Genomic DNA, 14,314 nt, shown 5'->3' with positions numbered 1-14,314 from the left:
GAAAATGCAGTTGTTGTTTCCCATCATTTATTAAATCCACAATGTTGAACACGACATGAGCACAAACAGTTGTTTGTAAAAACAATTACATGATGGTTCATCGTTGGTTTCATCAAATGTCAGGTTGTTAAGACGAGGTAATGAGTTAACACACACACACACCGAGCTGTCAGACAGGGGTACGAGAATTCATGAAGGTTTGTTTGGAATCGACACGGAATAAAACGACAAGATGGGTTTCTTCAAACAGCATCTACGCAGGGCGACGGTGGACACTCTGGTGTTACTTGTGTTTCTTTATCAATTCCTTCAATGTTTCTGCGTTTGCACCGGAAAACTCTTCAATCTGAAAGAGAGCAGACAAGGAATGAATGAACGAATGAATGAAGGCTTTATTGTTATGTGGACAACATTCACATAAAGAAATGATAATGAAAAATAATCAAAATACTGTGTAATTTTTTATATATATATATATATATATATATATATATATATATATATATATATATATATATATAAAGACAAACAGTTGACTATGGAATAAATTTAATTTCTTCAGTTTTTGTCCACAAATTCAAAATAAATTTTAAAAAATGCAACTCAAAACATATTCAAATATACAAAGTTAACTTTTCTTCTGATTACCTGATCAATTTGTAAATACTGAAAAACACTTAAGAAAGTTAAGCAGCGCTAACTTCAAGCTCAGTGACATCACAGACCTGAGTTTAGAGGATTTAATGGGAGAACTGGGGATATATTTTAGTCCTCAAAAGAGTCTCAAAGTCCAGCGTTATCACCGACAAAGCAACTCTGAGGCTTCTTACTTTTTTGTGACAAAAACTTGTCTCACAAAACACACTGAAGATTTTGTCGTTTGTTGTCCTCCATGTAGGAGGATCAATAATAATGATTTGGTGTCGTATTTGCGTTTCGCCACATTCAATTCACTTTGCAAGTGTTCTTCTATGCTGTGAAATGCTGTGCGTGCTAATTAGCATTACAGGGCATTATCGCCACCTACTGTTAAGGAGTGTGAGTAGATGGCATCCATTCAGTCATTCATTTTCAACTGAATAAAATAATCAATTTTAAAATAGAAGCACACATTGTAATTATTAAAAACATTTTTATGTAGAAACCAGAACAGAGCTATAAATTCATTGGTTGGCCAGAAAACATTGATCAGAACGTGATGATGATGATGACGATGATGATTCTACTGACTACAAATGCTCACCTTATTTCCGTTCTTGTAGAAGTGGAATGTGGGCATACACTTAATATCACATTGTGCACACACGTCCTGAAAAGAATAAGACAAACACTGAACTGAAGAAGCTTCAATACAACAACTGCTTTAAGCGTCTGTTCAAGTCTAACTGAACAGACGCTTAAAGCAGCATGAAAATCCTTCAACCTTTCAGAAATGAATGTTATCGCTCAGCCCCAGTCAGGAAAATGGAGAACTAAGTGGTAATCGTGTTTTTTTATTTTGCAAAAAAAAACCCAAAAAACGATCAGGTTTTTTCTTGCTGTAATCACAGACGAAGAACAACGTTAGGGTCACGTTATCCAGTCACGGCTCCTCATAATCTGATGAGGAGGATTCCATAACAGGGGTCTTCTACAAAGTCTACAAACCCCGACTAGTTGTTACAGAAATGATGTTCATGAAGTTTTTGCCTCAGAGCAGATGGTACAACAAACGGATGAGGGCTTCGGAAACAAAAAAATAACACTTACTTCAGCATCGTCCACATCCACCTTCAGGAAAACCACGTTGGAATTTTCAGGCAAGCTTGACTGAGCCTGAAAGAGAATTTAATCAGTGATTCTACGTAAAAGATAAATACTAAACTTTATACTATTGATGAACAATGCTATCAAAGATCATTATATTTTCCAGTTCAGCTGGTACTTCTACCCAAGAGATGATACACCTGCTGCCCTTATAAAACCCATATCCCCCAGGAAAAGGTTTCCATAAACAGCTAACAGACAAGGAATACATTGGATGACAATTATTCATACATCTGCAGAGCCAGCATGTGTGTAAAGACACTGGTAAAAACGATTAACAACTTTGTTCCCATCCTCTCTCTGATAGGAAGTGTTTTCCATTCCTCTTTTAAAACAGTTTGGCACCATAAAAGGGTCAATAAATATTTTTAAAATTCTGCTACTTACATCAAATAAGGGGCCTATTTGTTTGCAGGGACCACACCAGGAGGCTGTGAAGTCCACCACCACCAACTTCTGTTCAGCTTTTTTCAACTGCTCCTTGAAGTCTTCCTGCAGGAAAAGTCAGATATTTTATGACATGATTCTGAAACGATTCTTGATAAACTGCTCAACAATAGATAGATAGATAGATAGATAGATAGATAGATAGATAGATAGATAGATAGATAGATAGATAGATAGATAGATAGATAGATAATCAACATCCAAATAATGGATCCACAAAGTGTCCCCTTACATGTATAGACTACACCCCCTCCACACACGCCCCATACAGGAGGCTCCACTCCCAGGCTGGACTGTTCATTCAAAAGCATTAACATGACAATACATCACTGACGTCATCATAGAAATCTGGATGGAGTTCCTGATTTTATGGACATATATTTATATTTATATGCACATTATTTTTTAAAAAAAAAATTGTTATTTTTATAATTTTTTTACCACCATTTAATCTAATATAAAAGCGATAAAGCGCGTTGTTGTTCATGCAGGACAAGGCAACAGTAAAAAACGTAGAGCTAAGCTAGGCTAACTACTAGGCTAGCAGTTAGCCATTATTACTATAGAATTACAATATCAGACACAAGTAGAAAGGTTAGCTGCAGTTATAGTTAGCTACACCGTGGCTGTTTAAAAAAAAAAAATTAATTACATTTTTGTACTTACCTAAATTTAACCAACTTAATTCATCCCAATTACAGGCAATTTGAGCCACATTTAAAATTAGTTTTGTTGAGACGATAAAGTCAAGTTTTCCACGGGAACGCTCACATCGGTGACGTCACATCAGTCTGAATGAACAAGCATGTCGCCGGGTGGAGACCGTCCACAGCAACACCCACGAGGGGGAAGAATTAAAAACGCGCCGATTCGTGCAGAATCCGGCACTAATGTTAATTCAAATTAATTCCGAGTCAAATATTTCTCAGCTTTCATCGCGACATGAGAGTTTAAACCTCCGCTATCTGAACAAGCTAGCTGCTTACCGAAAAAAAACAACCAACCAACGGGAGTGCGCGTCTGCAGCAGTACTTGTGCTTGAAATAGCGGATTTTTTAAAAAATAACGGTTCACGACATGAGCAAATGAAATAATTAAAATACGACTTACCAAATTTTTCACTTCCGTGTACATGATCTCGGATTAGTGATTACACCTCAGTGTACCAGTGGACCAACTTGGAGAATGTATATGTAGTGGACGACGCAGTGGATATAAGTTCGGGTCTTCCCTTCACTGTACAGGACGGCGGAAGTCCTTCTGAGGTCCTTTAAAATAAAAGTCTATTATCAGTCAGAAGCGGTAAACTAGGATGGAAATCGTCTCCACCGGTCAAAAATAGATAAGATTTAGATTTATTTTAATTTTTATGAAGATTTGACTGTGGATTAATTATTTGTTTTCACTGAGGATTGGATTTTTCAACGTCACCGCTGTGAAAGACCTTTATGTTGAAGGTGCTCCGTGATAGAATGGTGACGTCACAACGGGAGCAGTCGGACGTTCCCGTCAATTCCTTAAAGCAAATATTTGTTTTCCGTTTCATTTCAATTCTGCAGTGTGGTTTTGAAATCGATTGTATGATATGTTGAGAAAAGAGATAAATAAAGCTGCGGTCATTAAAAAAAAAAAAAAGCCTAATATATCTTAACATTTACCATACGAGATGACTCACAATGTTTTAATAACAGTTGCATCATCTTGTATGAATTCCATGTGACTATTCGGTATTGCTTACCTTATTATTGACTTTCGAGAATAAAATAAGTTGTTCAATATTTAGTACTTGTCACAATGACTTTGCAATTTTTTTTTTTTTTACCGCTTACCGTATACGACCAGGTCAGCGCAGCTCATTTCGAAGTGTGGTAATACTTCCAGAAGACACACATCACAAATACTGTACTGCAATATAAAAACATAAACCGGTCCATTTTTTGAAATTCGCCATTTCTATTTCAAGCATATGTAACATGACGCCTTTTTTTTGTGCTATAAATGATGGTTTATCACACCTGGAAAAATACTGGTCTCTTTTTTCCTGATAATTCACCCACCAACCAATAACGAAACTCGGTGCAGCTTCTCATGTGATTGATGTATGCTCATAAACCATTGCATAATCTGAACATTGACCATTAATTATTTGATAGGTGAGACATTTCTGGTAAACCTCATATGATGATCAATTTTCTTGAAAAAAAATTTTTGACTGAAAGGCATAAGAAAACTACATTATTTGATTGTAAGAATAATAGCTATGATTGCATACACAACAGACGGATTTGATAAATACACTTGTGTACTGCTAACTGTTTAGTTAACTTTTTAAAAAAAGCAAAATTATATTAAATTTACCTTATTTTTGGATGCATTTAAAGTATAATCAGTTTTAACATGAATGAAAATGCAGCAGACAAGCAGAAGGAATACATTTATTAAAATAATGTACATTTTAATACATGACTAACCTTTGAGAGGCACAATATGTTGTTACTGTGATAACAAATACTCTACTGAGCTATATGGACGTAAGTAAGAAAATGGTTAATTCTAAGTGCTAAATTGTTTCTACATTCACCATGTATGGATTCTGTCGTGAGAAGTCAGTTAACATAGGCTGTTTAGACCACAACAATAGCCTTGCCAATGTTTTCTCCCTGCATCATGCCCATAAAGGCAGCTGGCATGTTTTCAAAGCCTTTTGTGAAGTGCTCCCGAATATTCAGTTTGCCCTGCAGAAGAGACAAGTACATATGATGTGGATAATACTCTACTGAACACAAAAAAAGTTTTATTTATTTCAAAATTTTTAAGAAAAAAATTACCAACCTCCTTCAACCACCCCATTAGCCTCTTGGAAGACTCAGGGTATTTGTGCTCCCACCTGCTCTGTATGAAACCTTCCATCTTAAGTTGCTTGAAGATCATGTTAATTTGTGGATATGGACCTAGAAACGGTTGAATAAAACAAAAAGCTGCTTTCACATTTTAGTGACACAATGTCGCCCTCTAGTGGCAGAAACAGGGAACGAGATCATTTTGAGATGAGCAGGGATCCAATGATCAGTCAAAATGGGAGATTTATTACAGGAAACGAATGCAGATACATACCCATCTGAGGAGTGGTGTCATTGTACAAGGAAATACCTCCACATACAGCTATTCTTCCAAAGGTTTTCATGTGTTGCAAAGCTGTAGCTGAAAAATGGCCTCCCACCTAGGAGAAGCAAGAGCTACACCAGTGAAAAAAATACAGCAATTTAATCCATAGTCAGAAAAACACTGGTTTATCAATTATTTACATCTAGGATTTTTGTAACCGCTTTAAATAAGAGCTACTCACTGCAAAAAAAAAAGAAAGAAAAGAAGGGTACGCTTGGGTCTACATTGATTCTTACATTGTCAAAAAAGCAGTCGTATCCATCTGGAGAAGCATTCCTCAGCGCCTCGTCTAGGGATCCGATAGTTTTGTAGTTGAAGGTTTCATCGAAGCCCAGTTCTTTGAGGAAAGCCACTTTGGCATCAGAACCCGCTGAACCCACCACCTTACATCCCTTGATCTTGGCGATCTGACCCACCACGGAACCCACCGCCCCCGCTGCAGCGTTCACCAGCAGAGTCTCGCCCTTCTGCAGCCCCAGAACTTCTTCTATTCCGTACAAAGCCGTCATGCTGGAGAGGATAACAATAAAATTCCAATTCAGAAAATTAGGTTTTCTCGCCTGTTTCTTTTCTCCTAAAAAGATTTGGCTGCTCTAAGCTCAACAAGTTATCTCACAGTAGTAACCCAACTTATCTTTTTACGATTTCTCCGATTTCTTTTTTATTTTAGGAGATAATTCCATGCATCTTTAATGCTTTTCCGTCAAAACGCTGTCTATGTTTGACTTGACCTACCCCGGCATGCCAATGGCACCCAGAGCCAGCGACAAAGAGACATCTTTCGGCCAGTCGCTCATGATGAGAGTGAGATCCGTCCCATCACTGATTGAATGGGTTGTCCATCCGCAACGACCAACAACATGGCTTCCCACAGGAAATGCTGGGTTTTTGCTTTGGATCACTCTGCAGAAAAACAAGAACAGGAAATACAGACATGGGGTGATTCTTACGGCGCAATGGAACCAATGTAGTCTTGACTGCAGGTGCTGATTACTCAATAGGAATGACATACTCAGAGCCATGTGGTGCATGAGATGAAAGTATTTTGTGTAACGCGGAAACAAAGAAAATACGAAACATGTGTGTTTGAAACAGATCATTTGGAGGTTCTTTGGAAAGTTTATCCAACAAGTGATTTAATCTGTGTGTTTACAACATGAAATCAGATGTACGTTTGAACACCAAGCCAAGAACAAGTCTGTTGTTCTTTGTTTCCGTGACTCTTTGGCTTCATTAACTAATAGCAGATGCATAATTGGTTCTATTCTAGTAAAGATTGGTCACAGTAAACACATCAGGACAGATGTGTGTATTTTCCTTACTTTGCCACTTGAGTTCCGATCATCACATCACCTTCTTTCATGCGAACCCTGCTGAACGGCCTGGAGAGACAAGAATGGTTTTATTTAGCCGATTGTTTCGCATTAAAGATGATAAGTTTGGATGTTGTTTCTTCAGATCCTTTTACCTCATGTATGGGTCGACGCTGAGAAACACAGCTTCCAAAAGTACCTCTAAGAATTAAAAAAAAAAAAAAAAAGCAGCAGTCCATAAATGTACATAACAATTTGGATCTTTTGTATGTGACTCAGTAAGTAAATATTGAGACGTTTATGTGAGTTGAAAGAGTTAAGATAAGTGAATAAAGTTACCTCCATCTTTGGGATCAGGGAAGTCTTCTACCTTCAGCTCAAAGTTGGTGTTATTCGGGAAACCATCAAAGTGTTTGGTCAGGATCCATGCCTTTGCCTGAACCATGGTTCAGCTGCTGTGGGAGATAAAGCATTTGTTTCCCATTACAATAGGTGAATTAGTGGAATTGACTGAAATTCTTTGATTGTAAAAAAAAAACCTACTGGAATAATACATAATACGAATGACATATTTAGCTTCCGGGGAAAAATATATTTATTTTGACAACATATCGAGGATATTAGTTCATACACTAAACATCATAAACATTAAAACAATAAAATGCAAAAATCGTGCAGCACTACATGTTGGTTCGACAACACAAAACATAAAAGTAACATCATTAATGACAAACGTGGATTGCAGCGTGTTTTTATCTATCATTAGTGGATAATCATTTCAGCATATTTGTAATAAAAGTCCAGTTAACTTGATTCGCGTGTAACTCACCAGTCGTTGTTCTTCCACAGTAATGGCTGAGTGGATTCAGTGAACCCCAGGCGACGAAGATTTCATGGAAGAATGGGAGGAGAGAAGGCGGGACTTCAGCTCGGAACGTCGAATGTGATTGGTTAAAAAATCAGGAATCGTCCCAAATAAATGGCGGCTGACGTGACGTGACGCTTGCGTGATGACGTATTTTGGTTTTGGATTTCGGCGCGGGCTGGTGGCGACAAGATGCTAAGAAAGCTGCGTTGCTGAATAAATCTGTAAGTAATATAGTTACCGTTTTCTTAAAGAACTAAATACACATTTGTCAGTCAGTAAAACATTTGAAAAAACTACATGAGTAGCTGACACGCTTGCTAATAGTTAGTTAGTGTCAATTTTTATATCGTATATTTGAGCATTTAGCGAACGGAACTGTTATCACGGATTGGTTAGCATGCTAGCACATCTCAAGAAGCAGTGACATCACGGTGACAGTGGCGAATATTTGTATATAACCGACTTATAATAAATTCTTCAGCAATTATTTAGAAAATATTAATAGTTTAGTTATGTTAGCAATATCTATGAGAATGTTTTTCATAACATAAACTTCAATGTAGCGTCTAAAGGCTACGGAGGGATTCAATTCAATTCAAAAAAACTTTATTTGTTTCCAAAGGGACAATTGAAGTCACGTGAAGCAGATATATTGGTTCTCAAAAAGGGAATGCAGAGTGCAAAGAACAAAAACCAGACTCAATACACAGAAAACCAACAGTAACACTAAAATACACAACAGAAATATAAACAGGTATATGCATGTGGTAATAAATAATTATAAAGAAGTTTGTAGCTAGGTATGATGTCACTACAGTATATCTATATAATGCATCACATTATTAGTAATATTGAAAAGAGATTTATGTGTTTGTTGGTGTCTTTTAGAGAAATTACTCAAATGACTTGCTTGGAAATCAAGCAGTTGTGTCCTCTTCTGATTAGTGCGCACTACTCATCCAAATTAAAATAAGCAAAGCTGTCTAAACTTGTTCCACAAGGTCTGACTCGGCATCCGACACCTCAAATTATAACCTACATTGCATATTTTGTCTAAAACAACCAATCAAGGTGCACACTTGCTGTGTTAACTTGTGTATCCTTGGAGAAAGGTATGCCGCTGCTGAACTGCTGTGGAAAGAATTTCTGGGATAGGCTCTAACTGCTGAAGAGATTATACTCGTAATAACATTGTAGGTACACCTATCCTATTCCATCGTTGTTTTAATGAAGCTCATAATGTTCATAGTTTATTGAAACTTATTGTGTTGCTGGTTCAACTTCATTTCGGAGGCCACCAATAAATACAGCAAAGAGGAAGAACAAGACAATCAAGAGCATTAGGAATGCACAGTACTTATTAGGTTGATAGAGGTAGAAGTAAATACACTTTTATCAACCCAATATGTCATATATTACTGTATGTTATACATGCACACATACTCTTCGTTTTTGTTTTGCTTTTTGTCTATCCACCGTAATCCAAAATGTGCTCTTGTCTGACCGACTAGCTTAACATCAACAGACACACAGCGCTGAATCGCCATGTTAGATGGCAGCCAATTTGTGGAGGCCCTGGGCCGTCTTGGTTATCCTGGTGCATCGTCACTGAAGGCCTCTGAGTTTGACTGGCTGTTTGACTGCGCCCCGGAGAATCTTCACTTCTTGCGCTTCGTCTGTCGGACCCTCAACCAAAGCAATGTACTCACCATGGAGGAGGCGCGTGCTTTTCAGCAGCTTCGGAAATCTGGAAAACCACTTCTGGACGAAGCAGCCTTGGCAGAGGTTCTGAAAACCATTGGATCTTCAGATCAGAGCGGAACAAAACTCCTAGGCTCCTCTTCTTCATCCTCTGCGTTTGCAGCAGAGGGGGATGTAACCACAGACGACTTAGAGGCAGAGTTCCAGGCACTTCGTAAAGAGAAAGAACTGAAACAACGACGTTATAACAAGTTGCAGGCTTTGGCCAACTCCCGTGCAGATGTTGACCTAAAACTTTCTGCAGAGCAGGAGAGCGCTGCTTGCAAGCTGAAGGAAACCACTGCTGTCATTGCAGCTGAGAATGCCGACACCAACACTCTGTTACAAAATCTAACAGATGAGATAAACATCTTAGCCTCATATCTCCAAGTTGAGCCAGGAGCCAAGCAAAAAGGAAAAGGAGAACAGGCTGCCCCATCAAAACCATCTTCAACTTTCCTTCAATCTCAGCTGCCTTTGGGTCCCTACCTTCATCGGGAGGAGCTCAACACTAAAACACTAACTGCCTTCACTCAAAAGCATTTTTTCCAGGGCATCAGTGATATTGTTGAGAGTTCTTTCTCTGAGCGCCTCCAGGTCCTTGACCTCAGTTCTTGTGAAGGTGAAGTAGAGGAAGAGAATGAACTCAAACTTACAGGCAGGGAGGAGCAAGCGGTGGACCGCAGGAGAACGGAGATGGCCAGACTTCAGTGGGCTCATATTGTGGCTCAGCACCAACTGATGGAGGCTCAAGCAGAGGAGAAGAGTGTCAAGGCTGGACTGGACTGGCTGTCAGAGCAGGCCTCTCATTCCAAGGTAAAGCAGGAAGACACAATTCTGTTTGGTGTTGAGTTTTGTTGCTTCTGTGTCAAACATTCTCACCATATGTTGAGTTATAACTCTTCTGCCTCCGCTCTTTAGCTCTCCTTCATAACTGTTTCTCTACTCTATCAGAGTATGTCCACCTCTTCCTCACTGCATGTCCGTGAGGTTGTGTCGAGGAAGGAGTTGCAGGTAGTTGAAGCTGAGCTGGAGGCGCTGCGCCATGGACCAGTACCTGCTGCTTTAAGGGAGTCGGCCATGCTGCTGAATGTTCCTGTTGTGAAGGGAGACCTGGCTCTACAACTGGCCAGACAGGACTACTACACCTCCAGACAGAATCAGGTTAGTCACTGATGTCACCCAGGCCAGGAATTCTTTGGTCAGTCAACAGCCTTATGCAGTATGAAAATCTTGCTTAAGATGGGGAGCCACCAAACAGCTGAAATATAATGAAATTTTTATTGTTTGTCCAAGGTGCGAGATTATCTACTCCGCCAGAAGGCGTCCTTTGACCTGGTACACTTATCTCAGGAAATGGAGCTGAGGAGGTGGAGGACGTGTCATAAACAGCTGGAAGAAGTGAACAGCCAACTGGTTCAGGAAGGCGAGGCAGCAAACCTCAGAATTGAGTCTCTGGCACATTCTGACCTGGTTATCAACCCCAGACCCAACGCCATCATCAGCAGCAAAGACCCAGCTTTCAGCAGGTAGGAAGACCACCTGCTTCACATTTTAAATAGTCTTATCCTCAATCCCAGTAGGATTCCATCACGTGAGTGTGAAACTTGAGCACGTATGATTTATCCAGTTTATGAGCTCATTAAACAAAATGACATCAACAAACTAGCACCTTTTATAGCAACTTTTTATTGTGACCAATCCTGTGATTGTTGCCCAAGATACAACCATGCAACAATCACTTGATTAACTGCAGCTATTTAGTTATTTAGTGACCACTAACACTGATTTTAACAGTTTTTTGTTTTATATGACTCTTCCCTCAGACTGCTCCAGATCCTTGACCATGATTCAGACCACTGTCGATCGGAGCCTTTCCGGACATATGAAGCGTTGGATCAGGCTGCTCATAACCTGGCAGGAAACCTCAAGGTGACCCAAGATGCTGTGGCCACTGCCAGCCGCGAGCAGTACTACACAGCCGGGCGCCTTTCTGGTGACTGCGAAGCGCTCCACAGGGCGATGTACACAGAGTTCCAGCAGCTAGTCTTAGGGCCACAGGTATGTCCAATGGCCATCTCTGACCAGGAGCTGCTCTGTCCCAATGCACAGGTGGGTTTCATCCTTTTATTGCAACCACAGTCTTCCTGGTCAACAATATATTTCAAAAGCAATCCTTTATGTAAGTCAATTGATTTTTAAATAACTTTTCACATATGGTGAGGGAAGCTGGTGGCACAAGGTTTGTTTCTTGCTCGTTCTCTGACAATCTCAATGTCAGGAGGCACATGTTGGGTATATAGGTAGAAGCACTGAAAATGAGTAAAGCTTGAGATAACGCAAGCATTAGCACCACAATAAATGTTGCGTGTTTGTTTGCGTGCTGCACGTCTGCCTACTGGAGAATACCACGTCATCATCTCCCTTTCCTTTTGACTCTGCAGGAGCTGACGACAAAGTTGAAGGAAGCGGAAGGTCAGCTCCAGAGTTTGCAGCAGGTCATGCAAGAAATAATGGCAGAGGTTAAAGCGAAGCGTTCTCAGCTGGAGCGCAGCGCCCTCCTCAGGCGGGAGAGGGAATTATATATCTACTTCCACCTGGACACACGACTGTTGCAGAAGGTGGTTGAAGATCTGGAGGTCAAAATGGCTGCGAAGAGGGAGCAGCAGTACAGCCTGCCGTAAACAACCAATTAACATTCCTGCTGTGCAATTATTAAACTCATTGGGATGATGCTTAACTTGGATTTACGTTCAGTTGTACAAAAACAGTGCTGTTTATGTAATGATTGAGACTTTCTGTGTTTATTTCAAACTAATCAAGAGAATGTTTCAGTTCACTTCTTGAACATTGTGTTCTAAAATGCTCTCTTCCCTCTGATAAATAAAATAAAATGTTTCTAAAACAGTAGCAATGAACTTTTTTTGTGTGTTTTTTGGCAATCATTAAATTATTTTATTAACCAACAGTAGGTTTTCACATGTTACTGAATCTGTCTCTGAAATGCCAGAGTAAGCCAGATTTGTCTGACAGTGACCTGAATGTTTCCTTTGTCTCGTTTAGGCAGCTGGAATCAGGCTGAGTGAGGGGGTAGTAGTTCTTTCTGACAGGGGGAGGAGATGGAGCAGCTTCACAGCGGCTTGTACTCAGGACCGCTGTCCCAGGCAGCCCAGAGGATCCTGGCTGTTCTGCGGGCCCAGAATGGACATGCAGGCAGGCGTGACAGCGACTACAACCATCACAGGCAAAGTCAGTCGGGGCAGAAGCACAGGAAATATTACACTCATGATAAAAATCCAGGACTTCCTGTTAAGCCACTGTCTTTATAACCCGCCTGATTGATGCTCATAAAACAAACTGTCATCTCCGTTACTCATCAGTGTTGTTCTCCATCTTTGATAGCAGTTACACAATTATCAGTCATCTTATGCTACTGAATTGTTAATTTCTTAATTGATGTTTTAAAACTAATGTAGCTAAATAAGTTTTAGGAAGCTGAAAAAAACTAGAATTAAAAACTTAAAATAGGTGTTGGTGTGGATTCTCCATTTCTTGGAGGAGAAATCGTTTTTTTTAGCTATATACTGTGCATAAAACCTAAAAGAAACATTTTTTGATCGTCAAACCAGCATTACATATAAGTTATGTTATGCTTTATTTGAACAGCTGATCCAGGCTAATGTGCGTTTTCTGGTTGTATATACGCTGTAGTGGTGCAGAGATATAATGGCTACCAGAGGGAGCCTTTACCTCAGATCAGCTGGAGTCAGGAGGGGAGCAGAGATCAAGACTGGTAAGATACACTGAGGCTAGACACTGATAAGACAACAGTAACTAAAGTTGAGTTAAAATCTCCGTCTTATTTGTATTTTTCTGTTGATATATATGAATAAGTTTTAAGAGTAAGTAGAAAACGGGGGGGAAAAATCAAGTACTGTTAATCCCTTTTTGGTTCAGTTTGTGGTCCAGGTCCCAGGTGTTTGCTTCCACCTCCAGCCAATGGCAGCGCTCCCAAACCACCAACAGTTATCAGTCCCTGCAGGCACCTGACAACTCCCTGTCATCCCAGGCCTCCTCCTTCCCCTCTTCCTCACTCCAAAACCAGGCATCTCAGTCTGAAGCCTCTCATCAGAGCCCACAGACAGGTTCCCACAGAAATGACCCAGACTCGGTCTTTTACCAGTTCAGCCGGCCGCTGCCTCTCGTGCAGCAGGAGGCAACTGAGACAGCAGCGTCTGTCAGCCAAGAAGATGGAACAATCCCATCTTTAGGGATGGGCGTTCCTGTCAGCGTCCCTCTGTCCACACAGGAGACCTGCTATGAATCCGATCCACCGAGACCAATGAGAAATGTCCTCGGAGAGGAAGGGATGGAGCTGGTGGTAGAATCTGAATGTAGGACTGAGACATCTACAGAGGATGGAATGAAGGAGGGAGGACACGTAGATGCAACGCTGCCAATGGGTTTGTCCAATGAGATGGAAGGAACTGGACTCCTGGGAACCAATAAGATGGGAAATTTGAACTTATGCACTGAAAGCATTGTGGAAAAACTTTATGAGGCTGAAAAAGAAACATTTTGTAGAATAGATGTAAATGACGTTGAGCATCTACCTGATGGTGAGACTAAAGCCACATCACTGGAACACCCTGGTGATGGTCCCACAGTGATGTTCACATCTTTGGACGGAAATGACAACAGGGTTGGAAACACCGACAGGAAGCCTGAGACCGAAATAGTAGTGGGTGTCAACACAATTCCTAATCCAGAGAAAGAAGATGTGAAGGAGCCGGAAACAGAGAGCGAGACAAAGGCAGCAGCTGACACAAACACAGAAGAGCTAGGAGAGAGTAGGAAAGACGGAGATGAGTCAGTGACACTGCCCACGGATAGAGATGACTGTACAACTACAGGTGAGGACACGATAGGCCTCATTTCCTGTTTTAGGTCATGTAAAGATAAAGTTGGGTCTGTC

The 14,314-nt window shown here is 40.3% G+C and overlaps 3 protein-coding genes across 4 annotated transcripts; 1 reads left to right on the top strand and 2 right to left on the bottom strand.

Annotated features, from left to right (window-relative positions):
* Positions 1 to 61: 61 nt before the first annotated feature.
* Positions 62 to 3,520, bottom strand: txnb (thioredoxin b). The gene is made up of 5 exons (XM_068307949.1): positions 3,364 to 3,520; positions 2,194 to 2,298; positions 1,750 to 1,815; positions 1,244 to 1,309; positions 62 to 346 (listed from the first exon to the last, which is right to left on the bottom strand). The coding sequence occupies exons 1-5, from the start codon at positions 3,385 to 3,387 to the stop codon at positions 284 to 286; spliced, it is 324 nt and encodes a 107-aa protein (XP_068164050.1). The 5' UTR covers positions 3,388 to 3,520; the 3' UTR covers positions 62 to 283.
* A 1,151-nt stretch (positions 3,521 to 4,671) lies between these two features.
* On the bottom strand, positions 4,672 to 7,688 carry LOC137590526 (prostaglandin reductase 1-like). 2 transcript variants are annotated; one of them, XM_068308176.1, is made up of 9 exons: positions 7,561 to 7,688; positions 7,071 to 7,186; positions 6,887 to 6,932; positions 6,741 to 6,800; positions 6,154 to 6,321; positions 5,655 to 5,928; positions 5,368 to 5,473; positions 5,086 to 5,204; positions 4,672 to 4,988 (listed from the first exon to the last, which is right to left on the bottom strand). In XM_068308176.1, the coding sequence occupies exons 2-9, from the start codon at positions 7,174 to 7,176 to the stop codon at positions 4,878 to 4,880; spliced, it is 990 nt and encodes a 329-aa protein (XP_068164277.1). In that variant the 5' UTR covers positions 7,177 to 7,186; positions 7,561 to 7,688; the 3' UTR covers positions 4,672 to 4,877. The 2 variants fall into 2 exon arrangements, with proteins under 2 accessions (XP_068164277.1, XP_068164278.1); XM_068308177.1 differs by having other exon boundaries at positions 7,071 to 7,183; positions 7,561 to 7,585.
* Positions 7,689 to 7,768: 80 nt separating this feature from the next.
* haus3 (HAUS augmin-like complex, subunit 3) lies at positions 7,769 to 12,223 on the top strand. Its single transcript, XM_068308303.1, has 6 exons — positions 7,769 to 7,820; positions 9,111 to 10,155; positions 10,294 to 10,503; positions 10,636 to 10,868; positions 11,166 to 11,451; positions 11,784 to 12,223. The coding sequence occupies exons 2-6, from the start codon at positions 9,145 to 9,147 to the stop codon at positions 12,021 to 12,023; spliced, it is 1,980 nt and encodes a 659-aa protein (XP_068164404.1). The 5' UTR covers positions 7,769 to 7,820; positions 9,111 to 9,144; the 3' UTR covers positions 12,024 to 12,223.
* The last annotated feature ends 2,091 nt before the right edge of the window (positions 12,224 to 14,314 follow it).

The sequence above is a fragment of the Antennarius striatus genome, chromosome 23, assembly GCF_040054535.1.
Source record: "Antennarius striatus isolate MH-2024 chromosome 23, ASM4005453v1, whole genome shotgun sequence".
NCBI classification, from domain to species: Eukaryota; Metazoa; Chordata; class Actinopteri; order Lophiiformes; family Antennariidae; genus Antennarius; species Antennarius striatus.
Note: the sequence above shows the minus strand (reverse complement) of the source record. Positions and strands in the feature narration are given on the sequence as shown.

Bases quoted from the DNA above. Each gene is read 5' to 3' on its own strand.
- txnb (XM_068307949.1), bottom strand. From the start codon at position 3,387: ATGTACACGGAAGTGAAAAATTTG. The intron at 1,816-2,193 runs GTAAGTAGCAGA...ATTCTCTTTCAG, and splicing joins AAATAGGCCCCTTATTTGAT to GCTCAGTCAAGCTTGCCTGA. The intron at 347-1,243 runs GTGAGCATTTGT...GCTCTCTTTCAG, and splicing joins TCTACAAGAACGGAAATAAG to ATTGAAGAGTTTTCCGGTGC.
- LOC137590526 (XM_068308176.1), bottom strand. From the start codon at position 7,176: ATGGTTCAGGCAAAGGCATGGATCCTGACCAAACACTTTGATGGTTTC. The intron at 5,929-6,153 runs GTAGGTCAAGTC...TATCCTCTCCAG, and splicing joins GGTGCCATTGGCATGCCGGG to CATGACGGCTTTGTACGGAA. The intron at 4,989-5,085 runs GTTGGTAATTTT...TCTCTTCTGCAG, and splicing joins TAATGGGGTGGTTGAAGGAG to GGCAAACTGAATATTCGGGA.
- haus3 (XM_068308303.1), top strand. From the start codon at position 9,145: ATGTTAGATGGCAGCCAATTTGTGGAGGCCCTGGGCCGTCTTGGTTAT. The intron at 10,156-10,293 runs GTAAAGCAGGAA...CTACTCTATCAG, and splicing joins AGCAGGCCTCTCATTCCAAG to AGTATGTCCACCTCTTCCTC. The intron at 11,452-11,783 runs GTGGGTTTCATC...TTGACTCTGCAG, and splicing joins TGCTCTGTCCCAATGCACAG to GAGCTGACGACAAAGTTGAA.